Source organism: Carcharodon carcharias, chromosome 21 (genome assembly GCF_017639515.1).
Source record: "Carcharodon carcharias isolate sCarCar2 chromosome 21, sCarCar2.pri, whole genome shotgun sequence".
Taxonomy (NCBI): domain Eukaryota; kingdom Metazoa; phylum Chordata; class Chondrichthyes; order Lamniformes; family Lamnidae; genus Carcharodon; species Carcharodon carcharias.
The window spans coordinates 79,567,766-79,593,212 of NC_054487.1; the positions used below are offsets into that span (position 1 = coordinate 79,567,766).

Below are 25,447 nucleotides of genomic sequence, written 5' to 3' on the forward strand. Positions count from 1 at the left end.
AATAGGAAAAAACAAACAGCCTGCTGACACTCAAATAGTGCCTTTGATGATGTCCTGGAAATCTGGATCCATATCCCAAAAATAGTAAATGCTTTTTGGAGAAACAGGTAGGAAGGTGAGGCCATATAAGTGAGGCAATAAAGGTGGTACAATACCAACACTTCTGATAAACAACTCCACTGAACACTTTAGCAAGGAAGAAACAGGTTTAAAAAAATCATGCAAGACACTGCAGCACTTCCAAAAGCACATGGATGAGTACAATTACACATTAAGTGCCGGAGTTCTTCCACAAGACTTCTGAAAATTTTTGAACTTGTGTACATCAATAGAAAAAAATTATATAATACATAAACACAAGACTAGTATGGGAAACAATAGGTGTGTATTGCACTGCTTAGAATAAAAATGCAGCTGGAACTGCCAAAGATACCCTCACATAAACTGACTCTCAGCCTAATGTGGGTAGGGGACAAACATCATTAAATGCCCCCATGCACAAGGTTCTCCACCAGGACTGATCTGTGCCATGAGGGGAACAAAGTGCAGACCCAGAGCTTACGTTAAGCTAGAGTTGTAACATTCTGTACAGTCAGAAAATGCAAAACCAAGACACTTTAGATGTTCCCAGAAGCTCCTGAAAAATGCTGCCACAATGTCTTGACTTCTAAAACCCAGCCGTCACCCAAAGAGCAGAAAGCATGTTTTAGTCTACAGTAATATGGAGCATTTAGCAATTCAATAGAGAAAAAAAGAAACAATCTGATGGCTTTACAGAGCCCCTAGATTCTCCATGAGGAGAAAAGTCACCTGTCGAGAAACCAATATCTGCGTGGTGGTTTTAAGACATGTGACTATGGTTGCAGCCTAAATCTGAAAGCCAGGTGACAATGTAGGGAACACGTTGGTAATGTTGGAAAAATATGCTGACTTTAGAAATAAAAAGACCAACCACTGAGAAAACAAAGCTTCTTTCTAATGTTCACTACTACTAACCTGGAGGGCTACAGTTCTCACCCCTTCCATCTTTGATGGATAGAGGTTACAGACAACAGATCACCAAGTTCTTTTAGTGACCCAAATTCAAACCTTTATGGACGAGTCTTTGCAATGTTTTGGCCCATGAGTTCTTGCGGCCAATCACAGACCTGCTTTCACTACTTCCATGGCAAGCAAGGGTTGCAGGATAGCCATCAAAAGGAGGGAGCCCTGGCCTAGCAGCTGAGGCCAAGTGCATCAAACTCAACCATCAACAGCTAACAAACTGGGAACCAAACCTGCTAAGCACCTGATGACTCAGCTACTCAAATAAACCTATGAAACCACCCATTGAGAACTGATAATTTGGAGATCACAAAATTAAATGAGCAATTAAGCACATTTTTTTTCCAGATGTCACACACACACGGTGGGAAACAATTCTTGTACTGCACCAGACAACCCAGTAGTCTCCTTTTGATGGCAGTAAAGTTTAGTGATGAACAGTAGAGTCAGGAAATCTCACTGATTCAGCAATTCTTTAGCAAGTACATAACTGATTGAGGAAAACATTTCACTCAGCTTTCCCAAAGGAGGCTAAACAATCAGACTGAGAAACCTGGGAAATGACTAGTTTATGGCGCTTGAGAACCACTCAGCAATAAGGACATGTTAGGTGCTGAGGAGAACATTATGAAATAGTTGAGATTGCAGAGTGAGGGCTATCCATTACAGAAACTGAATGGACTAACGGTTAAATCGTTAGGAGGACAAGTGACTTGCTGGGTCATCACAACCGGCAAATTTCAAAACTCATTACAATTTACTATTCAAGTATTGCAACTAAGTTCAGGAGGCATGAAACTCGCTAGTTTGAACAGATCTGAGTAACAAGTCACTGACACAAACCGGCAGAAAGATATCCTGAAATGAATCTCCTCTGCACTGGAGGGGGTGCAGAGGAGGTTCGTCAGGATGTTGCCTGGGATGAAACATTTAAGTTATGAAGGGAGGCTGGATAGATTTGGGTTGTTTTTGTTGGAGCAGAGAAGACTGAGGGGTGACCTGATTGAGGTGTACAAGATTATGAGGGGCATGGATAGGGTGGATAGGGAGCAGCTGTTCCCCTTAGTTGAAGGGTCAGCCACAAGGGGACATAAGTTCAAGGTGAGGGGCAGAAGGTTTGGGAGGGGGGTGTGAGGAAAAACCTTTTTACCCAGAGGGTGGTGACAGTCTGGAATGCCCTGCCTGGGAGGGTGGTGGAAGCGGGTTGCCTCACATCCTTTGACAAGTACCTAGATGAGCACTTGGCATGTCATAACATTCAAGGCTATGTGCCAAGTGCTGGTAAATGGGGTTAGGTAGGTAGATCAGGTGTTTCTCACGTGTCAGTGCAGACTAGATGGGCTGAAGGGCCTCTACTGCACTGAGATTCTGTGATTCTGAGTCGATGCTGCCATAGATAAAATTTCTTTAATTGTTCACTTATTTATAATGTTTGATGAGCTTCCTAGATTTGCTCAAATCTATATTCAGTCTTGTAAACTATAACCGTTTAGCTCCAGGCCACGAGTGAATTCCACTGCAGAATGTGATGCTTTACAAAAAGTAATTTGTACTTCTTCACATTCTATAGGAACAGATGTTGTGTAAGGTTTAAAATCAGACTTGGAGCAGTGGTCATGTGAATAATTACAATTGAGGTGTCAGCTGTGACTCAGTTGGTAGCACTCTTGCCTCCGAATCTGAAGGTTCAAATCGGACTCCAGCATTTGAGCATAAAAATCTAGATTGGCACACGAGTGCTGCAGCAGAGATGCTGAATTTCAGATGAGACGTTAAACTGAGGCCCTGCTTGCCCCCTCAGGTGAATGTAAAAGATCCCATAGCACTATTTCAAAAACTAACGGCAGGTATTCCTAGCATCCTGGTCAATATTTAGCCTTCAATCAAAAAATGGAGCTTGCTGTACACAAATTAACTGCTGTGAAGTACAGTACATGCACTTCAAAACATATTACTAACTGTAGTTTGAGACAGTGGTCGTGAAAGACTATATATAAATGCAAGTCTCTTCATTTATTTTTGGCAGGAGGGCCTAAATTTGAATATAGTCAATTCTTTGGTTTAATCGCCTGCTGAAAAGCAAGGCTTCCCATTCTCAAAATGCTGGAAATACTCAGGTCAGGCAACACAAACCATTGTGATGGTCATTGAACTGAAACATTAAATGTTTCGTACTCCATCAAAGCTTCCTGACCGGTTTAATATTCCCAGTATTTCCTGCTTGAGATTTCTAATGTGCAGTAGTTCAATCTGATAGTTATCTCAGTTACTAAGTGTACCTGGAGAACATGCTGATCAAAACAGCAGTATGGATGTGCCAATACATAGCTGTTTAGTGATACCTGCCAATTTGAGATCAAATGAGCTCTTTAACCTTCATTCAGTTCAAAATTAGTTTCATGTGAAGCATTGTATTGAGAAGTGAATTAGTCTTATTTCTGATTTAAATAAGGTTACTATCTGCTCGTTATTCCATCGTAAATGGATCTATGGTTTATGAAAGTGCCGAATGAAAAGAAATTAATGCTATGTTATTTGGAATGGGAAACCAATTATTTGGAACTCTGTTTCAAAAGATGAAATTCTGATGCAACAGTTGCATAACATTGAGCACAGGCACCATAACAGGCGTAAGACTTACAGAACCAAAGTTTCTGCTCTTAAGACATGTTACTGGACCAAAAGTCTACAGAGGCACCTGGCCTCTGCCTTACTTGCCTTATATTGGTTAATCTGGAGCTCAAGACACGTATAGATAGGGAAAAGGAGGGAATAGAGGCAAGGGGAATTTTTTAAACTTTTAAAATAATCAGATGGCTAGAAAGTCCTGCATTCAACTTTGATCTTTTACCTGTCCAGCAAGCATTTGGTTGAAACTGCGTATATTGTTGAACTAATTTATCTATTAAATTCAATTCCTTTAGGAAGAATTGGGAGATCTCATCACAAAGTAGGAAATCAGCTTCCAAGTGTGCAAGCAGTGACTTAAACAATTATCTTCCTTTCATGGGTTACGTCCCAATATCTTTTACAAAGGTTTTAATTATTTCTCCTCTGCATTCAGTCTGGAGTCATGGAACAGCCCATTTTTAAAACTTACTTCAAATCGCTGCTTTGCAGAATTAAATTATTCCTCTCAAGGGCATAATTCCATCATCTCTCTTGCCTCTTAATTTGTCAAACATTATTCCTTCTAACCTACAGTTTCAGCTAGCTTTGCATCCTTGCTCACACTAGCTGGAGTACCATACCATTTAAGTATTCCAAAATTTCAGGAACTAAGTCATCCGTTTCCACCAGCCACATAGGTAGTATCTAATTAAGAAAGTTCTTCTCACATAACCACTGCATCTCTTGCAGAAAATCTTAAATTGGTGCAAAGCTGAAGGGGGAACCATCAGCTAATGGGAAGATTTTCCCTCTTCTACCTTATCCAATCCTGTACACTTATCAAAACTGCCCTCAATCTCTTTTGCTTCAAGAACATCCCCACCTTTGCTAATCAAACTTTGAAGCTAAAATCTCTCTCAACCCTACAACCATTCAAGTAAATCCCTGCATCCTCACAAGGACCCCTCACATCCTTCACAAATTGTGGTGACCAGACTGGACACAATGTCCTCTAGTTATGGCCCAGAGATTTATAAAAGTTCTCCAGTCATCCCAATTAAGTTTTTCAACACCAGTCCTTGATCTCTGGAAACCTACAATAGAGAATGGTTACAGTTTGAACTATTTTTCCCCCAATTTTATACCTTCGTATCACATCTTCTGCTGACCAATCCTACCAGATGCTCCCAATGTTTAAACAGATGCAAAGTTTCTGGTAGATTTTGGAATTGGGAAACATTAGCAGAGAGCCAAGAAGGAACAAGGGGTAAATACATGGCTTGATGCCCCATATCAGGGTTTAGGGAAATAAGCCCTAGTACATTAACAAAGTGCTGCAGCAGCAAAGGTGCTACCCTTTAGCACAAGGCACTAAATGTCCTGTTTTCCCAACTCAGCTGGATGTTGAGCATCCCATGATAAAGATAGATCAGATAGTTCTAGAGAATATTGGCTTCGGACGAATGAGATGAACAATCTAATCAAAAGCTCTAAGAGATCTGAAAGTGTAACACAAGATAATGCAACAGTAATTCTCAGAGTAAGTTTCCAACTGTATTAGTTTTAATATGCTGAATACTTGCAGCAGTCAACTTAGTTTTTCCGGAGTCATGGATATTAGGGAAACTTACTTTGAATCAAAACAGTATAGAGTGCAAGAGTTACCTTCTACAGGTGAAGTTTTCAACCTTGTACAAAGTCCTTCGACATCCCCATAACACTCTTCTATTTTGTGTACAGCATCTATAGATCGCAGTTCCATAAGATCACGTAGCTCCATTAGCGTGCAGCCAAAGTGCCCTTCATTGTGATCATCTATTGCTTTCCTCGGAAGGTATTTCACTGTATTATTCATGTCACCCATGTTTGAGAATCCTTAATGTAAAATCTTTGAGGTGGCAAAAAACTTTGCAATAATCCTGCCAAATTACAGGCTCCAAGTGTAATTCCGCCAGATGCCGTTGATCAGTAAAGGAAGTGCATATCATCCAACGTGATTACTTAAAAATCCCAATATTTGACCAATGACTAGCTTCCATGTTCACTTGTTTTTATGCAATCCTTTAGTTCAAGTATTCTGCAAAAGAAAGTTTTAAATTTAGTTCAACATTTGTACACAAACAGAAACTTGATTTTTACCTGTACATTCACAATAGATTGCTCCAATTTTTGAAAGCGTCAAATGGTGATAAAGGCATAACGGAATCACAATCACTATTGAACCATGTCAATGGGAATTCCTTCAGAAGAAAGTGGAATTTCCAATTTCTAAAAAAAATCCCAACAGTCGAATCCAGCACGGAAATCCATGTTTCCCTGATTAGTGAGCACATCATATTTGGGAACCTATGTTTAGGATCCAGTTCAGATGCCTGACAATTCAGGCTGCTTGAGGGGTAAACCATAGAATGATTACAGTGCAGGAGACCATTTGGCCTATTGTGCCCATGTCAGCTCTCTGCAAGAACTCGGCTTTTCCCATAGCCCTGCAATCTTTTCCCCCTTCAGGTGCTTATCCAATTCCATTTTGAAAGCCACAACTGAATCTGCCTCCACCACCCTTTCAGGCAGTGCATCCCAGATCATAACCATTCAACTGCCTAAAAATTTCCTCTGGCTTTCTTGCCACTTAATTGTGTTCTCTGGTTCTTTATCCTGCTGACAATGGGAACTTCTCTAACTAGACCCATTATTTTGAGCAGCACTATAAAATCTCTAACTCCACCACTGCCAGTCTGTCTACGTAAGTGAAGTCTCATTCATCCCCAGAACCCATTCTCAATCTATGCTACATCCTCACTGAAGCCTCCACATCTTTCCTAAAATGTGAAGACACCCTCATGCATATCCAATTCCTCAAATGAAATTAAAAGTAGTGAGCTTACTGCCAAATTAAAAAAGTATTTTAATTCTCCCTCAGTCTCCAAAAGCAGTACATGTAAGAAATGTCATTACATACATGAAATTTTAATTTACATGATAAGAAAATATTTACATATACTCAATAGAAGGCTTTTACAGTAGACAAGAGTTGCTGACTTTTTGTATAGGGTGTTATTTATTCCGGCATAACCCTTTCTGTAAGGGCAAAGTTAAAGATAAGAAACAATGCAGTAACAACTTTTTCCTGTATTACAGGCTCAAAACAACCCCCTCAGTAGGAATTTGAAATCTGGCCCGATTAGTATAAATACAATATAAAATGGATCAGTTGAAATGTGCAGTTTCTCAGCATCTTTACTTAGCAAATATATGTGGAGTTTAGACCTTTTCACCAACAGACCATCAAATTAAAGTTTGGAAAAGGCGCTCTTCAATTTGATGATCCTCCAAGCAAATTCTTTTGGTAATGTATATCTGAATATTCCATTCCTTTAAGATTTTCCTTATGGGGTGGAAGGAGTAACCAGGAAAGAGGCAGAGGTGAAGAAAAAAGTGAGCAGCAAAACCAATCTCTCACATGTGGACTTACCAAGTACATGAACAACCTGGTGCTGCTCCAAGAACATTAAATACTCACTGGGTACTTACTATATACTCTACATTCCCTGATAGGACACTCAAGGACAGGCAGCACTGGTAGAAGTGAAGTCCAACAGACCATAATTGCTTTGCACTGCCCAGAGTCAACAGTTCGACAAGCACCACAATGCATGCATTTGCCCAAATAAGGGCTTTTAAATGGAGACAACAAGTGGACAAATCAATTAGTCCACCAGTGAACTGGTCTATTCAAGTGCATTTAACTGAATCAGCTTAGATTACATTTAAACTGCCATTTAAAAAAAAAGCGAGCAACAAACTTTCTATTCTACAGATTCAAAACAGCCCTCTGCAGGAATTTGAGATCTCATCTGATTGAGATCTGGCCTTATTTAAGAACTCAAAACAAGACTACAAGCCCAGAGAATGTAAAGCACAACTTGTGCTGATTAGAGATTCAACCTAGATGCAGTAGCTTCTGTAGGTTCCTCTGGCACAGCAAGTCTAATACAGAATTAGAGAGTTAGCTGCAGGAAATAATGTTCAAATCAGACATCAAAACAGATTATACAACCCCTGCAAACAGTTAGAATTCTGCAACTACCAAATATGTTTTGATGTTTGACTCTGGCCTATGTTTATATCACAAAGATCCATTTATTTTCACCACCCGCCCCCACCAGGTTAATATACAATCAGTCTCTTAAAATTGGAGTCTTCCTAGGTACTCAAAGCAATCTTCTGGCCTGCAATCATCAGCATTTTATAAATACCTTGAGTGGATAATAAATCAGAGGGAGGTGTTGAAAATATGGACCTGCATTTAACCTCAATTTACTTGAATGTAAGTTACTTGAAAGACAGTCGTAAGCATTGGACAAGAGGCAATTTGCAATTTTTAAAGCCTTTTTTTTTGAAGGGATTGTGGACCCATCTTTTCTTCACTTTCTTTCCCCACACCCTCCCCTCCCCAACCTGGCAGTCAGTTCATTTTCTCAAATATACCTAACATTCAGCATTTTGACGTCCATCACGTTGAAGATTTGCCAACTTTACTTGGGTATGCTACTGCCTTGATACACTCCCAGAAACCTACACTTAGGCCCCATGGAAGAAATAACAACTCAACACTAGATAAACCAGCTGAACCTGTTGATTTGTCAAGAAAAATAAGAACTCCTCTACAAACTTCATAGTATATAGAAACAAACATTTATGAAGCAGCTAATGCAGCTATCAGGTTGAAAGTTAAAGTTAGCAAAGCTTAAACAGTTCATGAACATACTTAAGCCTTGAAAGTATACTGCCTTATTTTTAGGTGCCAATTGTACATCTTGTATACAAAGTGCATTAATAGGAGAGAACATCTAAAGTCATGGCAGCAATATACCAATATTAAGTACTGCACTGGAGATTAGTATGTTGTACAGATCTTATTTTAAAATAAGTTGGCATTGAGGGGACAAAAATGTTACGTAAAATCAAGCAGTCAAGTTGGACTGACAACACAAACTATCCACAAATTGTCTCAGTACAAATATAGTTGGTGTCAAAAATAGAAGTGACACCAAGTGCAAGAGATGGTCAAAGAATGGGATTAAGTCACCTGAGTCACAGCAGAAGGAGCTTTAATTTACATCTGGAACAGGTTATACTTGATCCAAGATTGCCTGATGCTGGCACTGAGTGCCAGAAATAGTAAACTCCTGAAACATCAATATACATCACCTGACAAGACCAGCTCAAAGAAATTTTCAGAATGTTACAAATCCATATGAAAGAACAGCAATGTTATCTGATCAGCAGTAGCAGACTCTAGATTTTTACATAAATCAAAAGTGATAGCTGCTATGGATAGAAGTTAGTTTTGATTTATGTAAAAATCTAGTCATATTTGTATACTTTGTCAACTATGGATTAAGCATTTATTTAACCTTTTAGGAGTGAAGGAATGTTCCGGTTTTCAGAACAGCTGTGCCTTTTTATGCCCTTCCTGAAACCTGAAATGATATACATGGTGACATCACATGTGACGTAACTAATGTGCTATTAAAAGCAAGCTCTGAAAGTAGCTTGTGGAAGATGTCAAGCACTATGTTGGTCTCCACTGTTAAGTATGCTCTAGTTATTAGTTTGAAAACGTTTAGGTCGACACTAATTATGGCCACAGGAAATTGGCACATCACACAGGAAACTCATATGCCTACACCATCCTTAGAAAAGATCAAAGGTGAACAAACTAGAAGCTTAGTTGCACAAAAATGCATATTAAAGATACTAAAGATTATGCTGGCACGTAGGGAAAGGTAAAACCAGTGCCACTCTGCTCAATAGATGTAATCCCACTGCCCTGAAGGGAATAAGTGCTTCTGGGTATTAGCATTCAATAATGGAAACACACAGTTCAATATATAATTCACTAGGATCGGTTTGATTACATGGCTGGAGTGTTATTTATATTTATCCTTCACTAATAAGGTTCAAGTACAAACACGGTATCTCAATGCAAGGTAACACATGTTACACTTTGTCAGTACTATGTATCAACAGTGAACAAATGATTCAGCAAGAATTCCAAACATGTTGCAATTAGAAGCCTGGAGTTTTCATGCATGTTGGGAAAGATTAAATGCAAGGTTCATTCACACAGTCAAAATTCTTAGCAGGGAATGGGAATTGAAGCCCTGTCAAAGCAGCAAGTAGAAATAATCCAAATACAGCAAATTATTCACTGAAAACTGAATTACTTGCACTCGACACAGGACTTGACCTTCACCTGCATATTCACTGTTTTATTATAGGAAAAGGCTCACTAAATGATCTCAGGAAAGCCTCTTGCTTAATCTAATTAGTCAATCCAAGGCCTGATGAAACCATCATCCATTAAGTTATATAAACAAGCTCAGTTCAATACTGAATTTGAACAACTACCCATTTAAAGACTCAAATAGGAAAAACTTGGCAAAGCTAGAGGACAAATTGTTAACACTGGAACCAACCAGACAGATGCAATCTGCACCACTGGCAGGTCAGGATCAAACAAATTAAAAGTGGGAAGCCTTGCTGCATTGACAAAACGTTCTCAAGTCAGTTTTCTGATCATCTCAACATAAACTGAATAAAATTAATAATATCTCCACATTCAGCAAATCTATTTTTCACTATACCAAAAATCCCAGAATGATGCAATTATGAAGCTCAGTAAAAGAATGCAAAATTACAGCTTATCACTGCTTGCAGGAAAGATTTTAAAGCAAACTTTTTGAGGTTTGTTCAATGCATTAAAATCTGAACTGATATCGTCAGATGGAATTACAAGTCTTAAATAATTGACGCACTCAAATTGTTCCAGCTTTGCAGCTGCAGTTTGACTAAGTCACCTGAACCCAGATATTAGGTTGCATCTAAAAGTTTCATTTACATACACTCCGAAGTATGAAAACGTGAACTCAAATGGCTTGGTGATACATAGGCCACAACATGGTGTTAAATTGCTTTATGCCACCATGTTATTAAAACACAGGTTATGTAGTTTGCAAAAGTAGAAAACTCATCCATAAGTGTGACAGGAAATAATCAGGAACCCAGATCAATGGTTACTGCAGCAAAAGATAGAATAATGTTTTCAAAAATCAAGTAAAAAACTCAATCCTCTTCTGCCTCCCTTGGTCAACATTCAGACTTGGGCTGAAAAATGCCAATTAACATTTGTGTCACACATGACAGGCAATGACCATGTCCAATGTGAGAATCTAACTAACCTCTACAAGACATTCAACAGTGTTACCATTGCAAATTTTATCAGCAATGAGAGGGTATGAAAGAATATTGGCAAGCAAAATCAAGGAGCAGAGCCCAAAAAGGGTTTTACTAATACATAGAGAAAGAAAGAGGATAACCAAGGGAAGAGTAGGGCCCATAAAGGATCAAAAAGGTAACCTGTGTGTGGAGGTGGAGGATGTGGGTATGGTGAATTAATACTTGGCGTCTGTCTTCACAAAAGAGGACGATAATGCAGACAGTGTCATTAGAGGAGGAGTGTGAAGTATTGGATGTGATAAACATAGGGAGAGGGGAAGTACTAAGGCATCCTTGAAAAGTGGATAAATCACCAGGGCTGGATGAAATGTACCAGCGGCTGTTAAAAGAAGCCCTGGAGGAAATAGCAGGAGGCCTGACTATCATCTTCCAATCCTCACTGGATACAGGTGTGGTAGAGGATTGGAAAAGGCTGTACCTTTGATTATATAAAAAGGGAGCAAGGGATAGACATGTTACAGGTCAGTCTGATCTTGGAGGTGGGAAAATTACTGGAATCAATTCTGAGGGACAGGATAAACTGTCACTTAGAAAGACATGGATTAATCAATGGCAGTTGGCATGGACTTGTTAAAAAAATCAGACATGATCCCTTGATTGAATTTTGAGGAATTAACAAGGAGGATTGGTGAGTGTAGTGCAATCAGTGTGGATTTTAGCAAGCTTTTGACCAAGTCCCACATGCAGGACTGTTTAAAAAAATAAAAGCCATGGGATCCAGGGGAATGTAACAAGCTGGATACAAAATTGGCTTAGTGGCAGGAATCAATGGCAACTGTTGATAGGTGTTTTTGTGACCAGAGTGCCATTTCCAGTGGGGTACTGCAGAGCTTAGTATTAAATCACTTGCTTTGTGATATATGTTAATGATTTGGATGTAAATGTAGAGAGAATGATCAAGAAGTTTGCAGGTGACAAAAACTGGCCACATGGTTGACAATGAGGACGATTGCTGTAGACTGCGGGAAGATATCAATGGACTGATCAGGTGGGCAAAAAATGGCAAATGGAATTCAACCCAAGAAAAGTGCATTGGTGAGGTCAAACAAGGCAAGGGAATATACAATAAATTGGAGGATACTGAGAGGTGTAGAAAAAGTGAGGGACCTTGAAGTGAATATCCACAGATCCCTTAAGGTAGCAGGACAGGTCAATAAGGTGCTTAAGGCGGCAAATGGAGTCCTTTCATGTATTAGCCGAGGCACAGAATACAAGAGCAAGGAGGTTATACTGGAACTATATAAAACATTAGTTAGGCCACACAACTGGAGTATTGTGCGCAGTTCTGGTCACCTCATTACAAAACAGATGTAACTGCACAAGACAGTACAGAGATGCACGAGAGGGTAGAGATTTACGAGGGTGTTGCCAAGACTGGAAAAATGCAGCTATGGGAAAAGATTGGATCGGCTGGGAGTGTTCTCGTTTGAACAGATATACAAAATTGTGAGGCGCCTGGATTAGAATAGATAGAAAGGGCCTATTTATTTTAGTTGAGGGGTCAGTGATTAGGGGGCATAGATTTGAAGTAATTGGTAAAAGGATTACAGGAAAGATGAGGAAACAGAGGGTGATCCAGCACTACGAGTGTACCTACATCAGATGGGCTGCAGCAATTCAAAGAAACAGCTCACCACCGCAGCCAATTTGGGATGAGCCAATTTGGGATGAGTAACAAATGCTGGCCTTGTTGGTGACACCTACATCCTACGGAAGAAGAAATTTCATAAACTAGGCCCACTTTCTGTCTGAAACTTCTCTGTAATTTCACCTGGACCTTAAATGTTGGGCATTTCCAATTGTTGAGAGCAAAGACTTATTCTTTCCAAGGTACTTTTACTTATCGCTGGTGTCTTGGTCACTGCCTTTGTCCCTTCTGATACTGCTTGTGTAGCCAGCTTCCCCCAGGAAGCAGTAAGTGCACCATGGTCAGGGCCTCCCAGAAGCCAATGGTGCAGTGCTTGATATAATTGACCAGTAGGAAGCCTAGCCTGTGATTTACTTCAAAGTTTCAAAGGAGCTTAGTGTCAGGGTGAACCTGCTCCACTTTATAGATGTGGAAACTCTCCTTCCTAGATCATCTTGCTGCCATTTTTATGGAACCCCAAGTGATTTCTCCCATCAGGCATTTTCAAACTCAATTCCAGGTAAAGTTTGAGACACAGGTGTGTCATAGGACAGCAGTTTTCATTCTGCTCCTTTTGGAACATCACCCCAGAATGTATAGCAATCAATATAAAATGACAACCAAAGTTCACAAATTCTTGACATCTTTTGACCAAGTGTGGCATCAAAAAGCCTTGGCAAAATTGGAGTCAATGGGAATCAGGGAAAACTCTCCACTGGCTGGTGTCATACCTAGCACAAAAGAAGATGGTTGTTAGAAGTCAATCACCTCAGTTCTGGGACATTGTTGTAGGAGTCCCTCGGGGTAGTGCCCAAAGCCCAACCATCTTCAGCTGCTTAACGACTTTGCCTCCATCATAAGGAGGAAGTGAGTATTTTTGCTGATGGCACAATTCGCAACTCATGTACTGAAGCAGTCTATATCCATATGCAGCAAGACCTGGACAACATTCAGGCTTGGGCTGACAAGTGGCAAGTAACATTTGCACCACACAAATGCCGGACAATGACCATCTCCAACAAGAGAATGCAACCATCTCCCCATGACATTCAATGGCATTGCCATTGCTGAATCTCCCACTCACATCCTGGGGGATTACCATTGACCAGAAGCTGAACTGGACCAGCCATATAAATACTATGGCTACAAGAGCAGGTCAGAGGCTGGGAATACTGCAGTGAGTAACTCCCCTGACTCCCCAAAAGCCTGTCCACCATATACAAGCACAAGTCAGGAGTTTGATAGAATACTCCCCACTTGCCTGGATGAGTGCAGTGCCAACAACACTACTGGCATTCCACAGGGATCAGTACTGGGTCCCTTGATTCTAAATCATATATAGAACAAACAGCACAGGACTAAAGTTCAATACCATCCAGGAGAAAGTAGCCCACTTGATTGGCACATCATCCATCACCTTTAACATTCACTGCCTCCACCACAGCAATAAGTGTACACCATCTACAAGATGCACTGCAGCAACTCACCAGGGCTTCTTTTGACAGCATCTTCCAAACCCACCTTGAAGGACAAAGGCAGCAGGTGCATGGGAACACAACCTGCAAGTTTTCCTCCAAACCACACCATCCTGACTTGGAATTATATCACCATTCCTTCACTGTTACTAGGTTAAAATCCTGGAACTCCCTCCCTAACAGCACTGTAGGCATTCCTACAACACATGGACTTCAACAGTTCAAGAAGGCAGCTCACCACCACCTTCAATACCCACGCCTCAGGAGCAAATAAAGGATGCGAGGTCATTAAATCAAAATTTCATTTTTTTTAAAATAAAAGGTGAGAATGCAATTAAATTATACAATCTGTTGCAACGATTTCATGCCAGGGCATTCAAAATCCTTTGATCCTGACTGATCTTGGACCCAGCCACACCAAAGCCATGGCAGGTGACTACCTATGCAATTAAAGACTTAGGCGGTTGGCAGAAGGGAGTGAGGGGGAAATAAACCCTGCTGGGACAATACCACACCAAAAGCCTTGACAAGAATGATAAACCAACTTTGTGGTAAATATGTAAAAAAGGGAAAAGGGAGGTTGGTTTGAATTCAGGAGTATTTGCATCTTAAGAAAATATTGTACATCAACATTGAAAGTAGATTTAGATTTTTTAATGTTCTGTAAAGAGATCTCAATTCTAATCTATTGGACTGTATCAAGTTTTGTTTGGGATCACAAACTAAGTGCATGTTATTTGCAAATTTAGCATCACCATTACAGGCTTTTAGTACAGCTTTCATAATATAGCCTGGTTTCTGATCAATACTAGAACCACCTCCTGTCCAGTCAAATGATATAATGCAAACTATAAGCCACTGTCGAATTTCAAAATTATTTGCTATTTCTTCTTTAAAATGAAATTCAACAACTCAACCCACACAGGTACTGAAGCAGGAGCTGGAGAATAGCTTACCCCATGTTTCAGGACATTAGGGCACAGGTGGTTTCAAAAGCATAATACACTCACTGATGTACACTCCCTGTACATCATATCAGACCATGTAAAGGTCTGGTTGCAAACTACCTACCAAGGGGTAAAATTTAAATTCAACCATCCCAAGCAATGAAACCAAATTCAATAAATGAGATTTAGCACCAGTAACAAGAACCATGGAAGTTACCAGATTTTTATAAAGCCCAAATACTTCAATAAACCCAATCTGCTTACACAGGACTTGCCCAAGAGATCGATTTGCAAGTTACTAGAAAATCTAGAAATAGGCAGTAAATACAATCCTTCTAGGGGATTAAGTTTTGAAAAATCAGATTAACATGCTGCCAACACCTTAAAGGGTGCCATCAACTTTAGCAAGTGAAAATTTGCCTATTGATAGCCCCAAGAATCAACAGTTTTCAACAATGCAGTACTAATGGCAATTCAAAAATTAACCCCATTCTGAATGAAGGGAGCATATTTCCTTGGAAGTGCCACCCCTGCTTGATTCAGAACCCTTGCACACAATAAAGAATGACTAATTGTATTGTTTTTACAAAAATAAAAGACTTGCATTTAAAGAGGGCCTTTCATAGCCAGATGTGCCAAAGCACTTCACAGCCAATGAAGTACATTTGAAAGGCAGTTTTAAATGTAGAAAATAGGATGAGCTTCAATTACCTTTCTTTAGTCAACCATGGCTCCATTAGCAGCACTCTGGCCTCTCAAGTCAGAGGGTTGTGGATTCAAATCCCACCTTAGCACAAAAATTAAATCTGACACTGTACTACAGTACTGAGGGTCTGCTGCACTGTTTGAGACGCTGTTTTCAGATGAGACATTAAATTGAGGCCTCATCTACCCTTTCAGGTGGATGTAAAGTTCCTATGACACTACTTGAAAGAGCAGGGAGTTATCCACAAATAAACCAACATTACAACAAAAATAAAAGGGCTCTGGTCATTATTACATTATTGTTCGAGAGAGTTTGCTGTGCAAATTGATTGCTGCGTTTCCTACATTACAACAGTTACTACACTTCAAAAGTACTTCAAGCGCTTTGGCATGTCCTGTGATTGGGAACACTTGTTCTCAAACTTTATAAAACACTGGTTCAGCCTCAACTGGAGTATTGTCTTCAATTATGGACACTACACTTCAATATGTGAAGGCAATGGAGAGTGCAGAAAAGATTTGCAAAATGTAAAATGGTTCCAGGGATGAGGGGTTTCATGGATAAACTGAAATTGTTCACATTAAAAAACTTCAGAGTAGATTTCAAAATCACCAGGGGTCTGGACAGAATAGAAACTGTCCCAATTGGCAGAAGGGTCATTAACTAGAGGATAGATTAAGTGATTTTCAAAAAAGAAAAAAAAGTGACAAGATAAGCACCTGAAGGGGAAACAGGAAGGAGAGTGGGACTAGCTAAATTGCTCTTGCAGAAAACCAGCACAGGCTTGATAGGCTGAATGTCCTCTCTATTGTAACCATTCCATTATCAATGTAGGTCTCTTTGCCTGTGTGGTTTTATAGTTCTGATATTTCACACCAATGAGCACAAACGTCTACATGTCAAAAATGCCACTGTCTGGAGGCAGGTTCAATGCTGCAATCCTTATTCCATATCACTTACATTTTCCACAGCAAACCTGCGAGAGGAACACTAGGACTGTGTAACTGAATACAGTTCAGCACAAATGTCAATGCGTGATAAATCAGTGTTATTTACCCTGATGGAAACTTTCAATATTCCCTGCTCCAAAAGTGGACAACTCAACTATAAAACATCCAATATACATCATCCAAGAACTAAATTTCAAACAATTGGAGGTTCGTTGCATTGGTCATTAGGATCAAAAAGCAGAAACAAGCAAACGCTTCTCAACTCAACAGACCTGAATGGCCAGATGAGAAGCTGCTTTCCAGGTCATCGGCTGTCCCTCAATTCAAGGATGACATCTGTTGAGCGTTGCAAGTTTCTGTCCTGGGTCTTCATTTCACTGAACACGCCAACCCGCGATATCTTTGGGCACATCGAACAGGATGTTCAAGGTAGTGGGATATAGAGCGCAGGATCTGTTTCCTTCCCTTCCTCTGCTCTGCCTTACCATTCAAATGTGACTCAAAGCATGGTGCAACTTGATGGACAAGTAGTCACCATTTTGAATTGGTAGCAAGCTCCTCCCAGTCATTAGTGTCGATGCTGACATATTTGAAGCGTTTTTTTTGTCCACCCCAGGGCACTGGCCATTTGAGAGTTGAGAAAATGGGAACTGGCATGAGATGCTTTCAGCCAAGCAGACAAGTTGATTTTGCAGAAGTTTTGCCCGAATGCTCATGGAGTTGGCTTCAAGGACACTAACGTTTGTTCGATGGTCCTCCCATTAAATCTGGAGGACGTAGTGGAGGCACTGCTGAAGGAATTTCTCTAGCACACGTGCCACTGATACACAGCCCAGGTCTCACTGCAGTACAGGAGTATGGTGACAACAGCTCTATACACCAACTTCTGCTGGCTTGGAGGGCTTTGTTGTCAAACACAGGGGATGCACCTTTTACTGGAAAGGAAAGGCTGACACTGACCAAGTCCACAGATTTGGTTTTGTCATCTGGAATAAGATCTTAGATACACTGCCAGAATGCCAATTTGTATAAATGACAGGCTCTTGACAGTTCATGTACATCTCAGCCATAACCAAAATGCCAACATCGTCAGCACTTATACCCTAACCCTTGACTCCAACGAGGAGGAAAAGAAGTTCTATTCTGACCTCGAAGTCCTCACTGCCATCCCAAAAAGAGAAGCTCTCCATGTACTGATGGAACAACTGCTTATGGATCAAAACTGATTACAATTTGTACATATATGCAATTTTTTAAAAAAATGCCTTTATGAAATGGATGCATGTGTCATGACAAGATCAGCATTTATTTACTATCCCTAATTGCCCTTGTGGTGGTGAGCTACCTGCTTAATATAACTGAGCGGCTTGCTAAGCCATTTCAGCGAGCAGTTTAAGAGTCAACCACATTACAATGTTATTGCAAACAGCAAAACGAAGGCAGCTACTCCTTATGCCAGCCACAGGTTGAAACTCAGGAATATGCTCTTCCAAGTTGGAACTTAAGACATGGAAATGGTTTAGCCCAAAGAAACCTTACTGGAAGCCCACAGTAGAAAGCCATTTATATCACATCAGTGCCAGTTTTGACTGAAATAATCCTAAACCCACCGCCAAGCTCATTCCATTACCATGCATCTTCCACTACACATTTATCCAATTTTCCCTTAATATGCAATAGTCTCTATCACTTGCTATGGCAAAGCTTTTCAGGTTCTAAACTGTACAAAGGTATTTCTCCTAGCCGCTCATCAGTGTGAATGGCAAGCTGACTCCCAGCCAAAGGGAACGCTCATGCTGCATTTCCCAAAACTTTCAACTTTATAAAGCTGAAGTAGTGACAGTGTTCCCTGCACCCAAATCAAAATCATTTTGGAAGATCATGTCATGGTAAATGTCTCTGGTCTAGTAAACCAGAGGCCCAGGCTAACCTCTGGGGACATGGGTTCAAATCCCACCATGGCAGCTGCGGGAACTTAATTTCAATACATCTGAAATTGAAAGCTGGTCTCAGTAATTCTGACCTTGAAATTGATTGTCACAAAAACCCAGCTGGTTCATTTTAGGGAAGGAAATCTGTCCTTACCAGGTCTGACCTACATGTGATTCCAGGCCCACAGCAACGTGGTTGACTCTTAACTGCCCTTTAGCCTAGCAAGCTACTTATTTCAAGGCCAATTAGGGACAGGCAACAAATGCTGGCCTTGCCGGTGACGCCCATGTCCCATGAAAGAAAAAACAACAAGCAAACCCGAAACCAGATAACTCCAAGTATGCATTTCTAAATCTTCTCCAAACTGACCAGCATCCACTTGCCTGTTTCCCATGTGGGGAAGGGTCACTTCTCTCTCTCCTCTAAATCATTACTTAAAACCTCTGTCCAAGTTTTTTGTCTTCTGGTCTAGTGTCTCCTTATAAAGCTCCATGATGACACTGACACTCCTGTGGAGTGCCTTGGAAAATGTCACATTAAAAAGATATATAAATGCAAGTTGTTCTTGTCATTGAGGCGTTACCAGAAAAATCAGTAGCACCAATGCTGCAAATAGAACACATGGAAGACCTCTACATGATCGAGAGGACTCCTAATGTTGCATCCTTGGACATGAGTATCTTTGAATAGAGTACGCATGTATTGTCATGACAGATCATTTCACTAATAGTGCTATCACTTTGCCCAAGGATCTAACTATAAAAAAGGGAGGAATTCTGCACTGCACTTTAGGCTTCCACTAAGACCCCACTCTGGTTAGGTAACCAACTTCGAATCAGACAAGGGGGTTGTAGGGAGATGACTAAAAGTCACCATGTATGGGGGGGAGCATTGGATGAAGTACCAGCTATAGTTGATTGAACACCCATAACTTCCTAATTCTAAAGTGATGTTTTGTGGTTCTGCCCACTGATTTGTATACATTACAATGAATGGGTGGCAAGACTTGCAGCATACATACAAAACAGGCAGAACAAGCAATGAGTTAAAGGCTACAAGTTGAGAAGGCTGCCAGGCCCTAGTTCAAAGGCCATTGGGATCTGCACCTTTAAGCTAATTAGGCTCCATCAAGTTTCCCTATAAATCCTCCACCTTTCCATATTCCTCATCCTCTACAGACTTCCTTAAAACCCAGATCTGATCAATGTTTTCATTATCCCTACTAACTTTTCAGCAGCCTTCTTTTATTATGCCTCAAATGCTGCAAGATTTTCTACATTCAACAAAGTTACTACATAAATGAAAGATGTTGAGAGCTGTCAGTATTGGTTCAACAGTTCAACCCTGATTTTCCTGTATTTGCAGTCAAGCCAGGACAAGTGCAGTTTTGTACAAGGAATTGAAAGGAAGGTATCATTCTATATTAGTGTCCCCAAATTTCAAGGTATTCCAAAGCCCTTCAAATGCACTAATCAGGAGGCCACAACATTTCATAAACAAAACACTAATCCCCTCCTAGCAGAAACATTACGTTGAATACCTCTGATTTCTCCAAATCATATTAATGTAGCATCTAATGTTTAACTAGAAGTGGTGCTACATTCTAGTCTGTTTAGAAGAGACACTCTTGGGGCTATAGCTCCACATTGGGCTTTACCATCTCATCCTAGTCAGTTATTGCATAGGCAATCTGGAGGCTAAATTGGAGGTGTCCATGGAGGGATATATATGTAGCTGGGGGGAAAAAAAAGTGTGTTTGTAGAACCACCTTCATAATGCTTAACAACGAAGTCCAGCTAGTTACTCTGATCAAGCTGGCCTTTTAATAAAAAGCAGGAAACTAAAAAAAAGGTCCAACCTTTCACTTCTTGCAGAAGAACCAACTTAAATTGTTTTAATATTCCGGAAAAGTTTCGCAACTCAATTTCACCAAAAAAGCCACTGTGAAGCTTCTGACAATAAACCTTCAATGCAATGAAATGGAATTCATCTACTGACAGCAAACAACATGCGCATTGGGCCTTTTAACAAAAACATGAGATTTCTCACCTCCCCCCTGCAGACCAATGAGAAACGCATATTAGGTAAAGACATGAGACATTAGTGCACAACCAGGTGAAAATAAGTGTTTAAGAGATGGCTTTCAAAGCACTGAAAAGTTAACTCAAGCCATTCATTCAGTACATCTTTATCCAAAGTCAAAATGGAATTGGAAAGACCACAAACTAATCATTAATTGTTCAAAAGTGGAACCACCTGAAATGGCTTTCCCTATTTGAGATAGGGCAAAGAAAACTCAAGATGGTTAAATTCTGAATATCTAGTCTCCCAACTTATGCTCAAGACTTGCAAAACATCCTGGTTTTAAAGTAACTGACCTGTAAACTGTTCCATTCATTCTCCTCTCCCCCATCACACCACACCCACCTAAAAAGTATGGGAAGCAGAATAAAAACATTAATGCTTCACTTCCACTGCACCATTCATCACAAATTGCCTGAAGTTGTACAGGTGCCATCTTCAACATCCTGTGAGACCATAGGGTCTCCCAGAATGTTTTGAACCAGTAAACCCATAGTTGGTGCATTTGTCAGCTGTGGCTCAGTTTTCACCAACAGGGTTCACATCCCACCCCAGAGGCTGGAGCATAAAATCTAGGCTGACGGTACCGTGGCAGTATTGAAGGAGTACTGTACTGTTGCAAGTTTTGCCTTTTACACAAGACATTAAACCAAAGCCACATCTGCCCCCTCAGGTGAAGATAAGATCCTGTGGCATTATTTTGAAGAACAGCAGATGAATTATCGCCAATGTCCAGGCCAATATTAATTTCACAAACAAAAACAGATGATCTCGTCATCACATTTCCAATAGTAGGACCTTACTATGCACAAATTGGCTGCAGAGCTTACTACATTATAACTATGACTCTTCAAAAAGTACTACATTGGCTCTAAGCACTTGATGTTTGGTGGTCGTGAGGCTATATAAAAGCCAGTCTTTGTGATGGTGCAGTGGATGGTGGAAAGCAAAAGGTAGTGTACAAAGAGGGGGAAATTAATACCATAATTGGTGTCCTGTTAGCTTAAAATCAGTAATGAGCAAGATCAAGTTTTTCCTCCCCTAAAGTGATGCTCTGTTCTTGCCTTAGCAGAACATCTCAGATCACGATAGACACACAATCAGACAGCATCTTGGATGAGGACACGTAAGTCAAGGTTTCAGCAAATTTGATGTGTTGTCAAAGTTGAGTTAAAAATACCAAAAAGAACAATGTTAAATTAGTTTGCAAAACTTGGAAAAGAATCAACTATTCAATATTCCACATAGGTGGAAAAATTGAACCACTTTTAGGAAAAGCATTTCAGTACTGAAAAAAAAAATATGCTGCACTCAAGGTGAAATGCACTATTTTAAAAAATTATTTTATGGGATGTGGACAAAGCTGGCAAGGCCAACATTTGTTGCTCATTTCTAACCATCCTCGAGTGGCTTGCTAAAATATCTCCGAGGTCAATTAAGTGTCAACCACATTGCAATGGGTCTGGAGTCAGGTGTAGGCCAGACTAAGCTTGGCAGATTTTCTTCCCTAAAAATGGAAATTAGTGAACCAAATGGGTTAAGACACTGGAAGCCAGCGTCCAGTGGCGTACCACAGGGATCTGTGCTGGCTCCCCTATTGTCACTTGTATAAACAACATAGATGACCATGTGGGGGATAGGATTAGTAAGTTTGCTGATGTCACAAAGATTGGCCGGATGATAATAGTGAGGTTGAGTGTCTGGCTGCAGGAAGATATAGACAGGATGGTCAAATGGGCATATAAGTGGCAGATGGAATTTAACCCTGAAAAAAAATGAGGTAATACACTTTGGAAGGAGTAATTTGACAAGGGAGTATTCAATGAACGGCATGACGCTAGGAAGTTCTGAGGAACAAAGGGACCTTGACGTGTGCCCATAGATCTCTGAAAGCAGAGGGGCATGTTAGTGGGGTGGTGAAAAAGGCATATGGGACACTTGCCTTTATCAATTGAGGCATAGATTACAAAAGTATGGAGGTCATGTTGGAGCTGTAAAGGACCTTGGTGAGGCCACAGCTGGAGCACTGTGTGCAGTTCTGGTTGCCACATTACAAGAAGGATGTGATTGCACTGGAGGGGGTGCAGAGGAGATTCACCAGGATGTTGCCTGGAATGAAATATTTAAGTTATGAAGCGAGGTTGGATAGACTTGGGTTGTTTTTGTTGGAGCAGAGAAGACTGAGGGGTGACCTGATCGAGGTGTACAAGGTTATGAGGGGCATGGACAGGGACCAGCTGTTCCCCTTAGTTGAAGGGACAGTCACAAGGGGGCATAAGTTCAAGTTGAGGGGTAGGAGGTTTAGGGGAGATGTGAGGAAAAACTTGTTTAACCCAGAGGGTGGTGATGGTCTGGAATGCACTGCCTGGGAGGGTGGTGGAGGCAGGTTGCCTCACATCCTTTGAAAAGTACCTGGATGAGCATGTGGCACGTCATAACATTCAAGGCTATGAGCCAAGCGGTGGTAAATGGGATTAAGTAGGTAGGTCAGGTGTTTCTCACGTGTCGGTGCAGGCTCGATGGGCCGAAGGGCCTCTTCTGAACTCTGATTCTGTGAATTAATGATAGTTTCATGGTCAACATTATGGAGGCTAGGTTTTTAATGCCAGATTTTTATTAATTGAATTTAAATTCCACCAGCTGCTGTGGCAAGATTTGAATCAGTGTCCCCAGAGCATTAGCCTCAGGATTACTAGTTCAGTGGCATTACCACTACACCACCATCCCCCCAAAAATGCAAGGGAATGTGGTTGGGAGATCCAGTGTAAAGCCCCACTTAATTTTAATCAACCAGATGCAGTTATTGCATTGGTGATTTTTTTTTCTCTAGTTCCCTTAAAATGGTTTTTGAATTCAGCTTCAACCTGAGTTAAACTGTACAAGTATTAATTGTTAGGACTCCAATCTATTTGGCATGGGGAGATCAGGCCACACTCTTCATATGATAAACACAAATAGAAAATGCAGGAAACTACACGTATTTGAAGCTCAAACCATCAGGTCACACATTTAGCAGAAGTTTTCTATACAGGAATATGACATTTCTCAAATAGTTTACACCAGGAAAGCAACTTGACTGCATACCTGTGTCATTGTACTCAAATTAATCAAAATTTACATCAGGTTTTTGATGTAATAATTTTCCATTGCTGTCATGCCCTTTATCAACAGCAGTGGATGTATCAGATAATGTATGGACTGATCTACTTCAATTATTAATGAACAGAGGACTGAAGCAACACACCATGCAGATTCAAGTTTATAACACCAATGACTGAGCAGCAAGTCATTTTATCTACTTCCAATTTTTTTGCACTAGTACTAAAAAATCCTTTTGAGCAAAAATTGCATCAGCTACCACCACCTGAACCTGTAAACTGCGTTTGATGCAAATTTGTTTTGATTTAAAAATGGCCTGAGCTAGATTTCCAAGATGCAAACTCTTGCAATGAATATGATCTGCATTAAGTCTATGCATGCAATAAATTCAAAATGTTCACAACAGAATAACAAATTTTTAAAATCTACTTTCCCAAAACTGCTAAAAAAATTTGTTCTTTATAGATCAAAATGTTAAGGCTAGCATTCTCCCCCCACCAAACTGACAAACTTAGGAATTTTCTCTTTAAATTGTGCCCGTCAACCAAAATAAGCTCAGAATCTTATAACATTTGTGAAGCTCAGAGGAACTAAGTTTTACCATTTAAAGTTCTAAATTCTGAAAATTATTTTTAACCCAGAATGTGCTTATGCTTTGACAAATCCAACAAAGTTAAAGGCTGCAAATAAATTCAGAGCTTCTTAAACAGGATGCTTCTAGTTACTAAGAACCCCACTGTGCCAAAACTGCTGCTGCAAATATGTTCAAATCCTAAATGAGTTTTAAACTGAGATTTTTGCACATGAAATCAACTTGACAACAGAAGTTGTTTAGCTCTGCTCTGCCACAGTTTCCTTTTTATGGTGCTTTTGATTTCCAGTCATATCTTCCTTCAGCAGAGACTAAGTTCAACATAATTCAACAAAGCATTAACAGCAGAGCTATCAGAAGTTGCTCAAAACAGATCTCAAGAGAATGCCAGCTGGGATTCTAGTTAGTGATTTTCTGATTAGGAAAACACTACAAAGATACAGATGCAAGGTAAAAAAAGAGAACTCAAACTTACCTTCATTACTACTGCAACAAAAATCTGAATTAAAAGTTCCAGACTATTATGGTTTTGTACATAAACTGGTACATGGCACAAATCCAAACCATGAAAGTTTCTGATATGGTTCCCTCACCTGCACTTTGGAGCATTCTTTCATTCCTGTGCGTTGGTGGAGGGCAAGTGTGAGAACACACTGAGCTGCTGCTCCTCATTTCTATCAAGTAACTCCTACCAGTGAAGGGAAAATGGGTGTGGTCATCAGGTGATAGGATTTGTCTCAATTGTGATTTGTGTTTGAAGCTGTTTAACTAAAGAATGACAAGGCAAGGCAGAAAACAGCTGCAGAATTGTATCATAGTGAGTCACCACATTCTGGAAAGGAAGGAAATAGGGTGAAGGCCCTTCAAGAATTTCTCCAAAGCTGAAGCTTTTTGTACAAGTTGACAATTATAAATGCGCAGTATTTATGAAATACATATTCATGCACCAACTCCAGTGACATTGAACAGTGCCAGGTTAGATATTTTCGGATCAACTTAGTTTAACCCTGCACGCAACTTAACCAGCTAACGAAAGAGAGACCCCAGCTTTCCTTCAAGCACCAGCGTATTGTTTTCAGTG

General features: G+C 40.2%; 1 protein-coding gene across 10 annotated transcripts in view; it reads right to left on the minus strand.

Annotated features, from left to right (window-relative positions):
• LOC121293223 (plasma membrane calcium-transporting ATPase 1-like) overlaps window positions 1–25,447 on the minus strand; it is a 107,464-nt gene that overhangs the window by 75,394 nt on the left and 6,623 nt on the right. For 8 of the 10 annotated variants that reach the window (XM_041216060.1, XM_041216067.1, XM_041216069.1 and 5 more), the window contains one exon: window positions 5,320–5,731. In XM_041216060.1, the coding sequence (XP_041071994.1) occupies window positions 5,320–5,518 (199 nt within the window). In that variant the 5' untranslated portion in view covers window positions 5,519–5,731. Of the gene's footprint in view, window positions 1–5,319; window positions 5,732–20,971; window positions 21,021–24,959; window positions 25,281–25,447 lie in introns of those variants that run through there. The other 2 variants (XM_041216064.1, XM_041216062.1) reach the window with 2 other exon arrangements.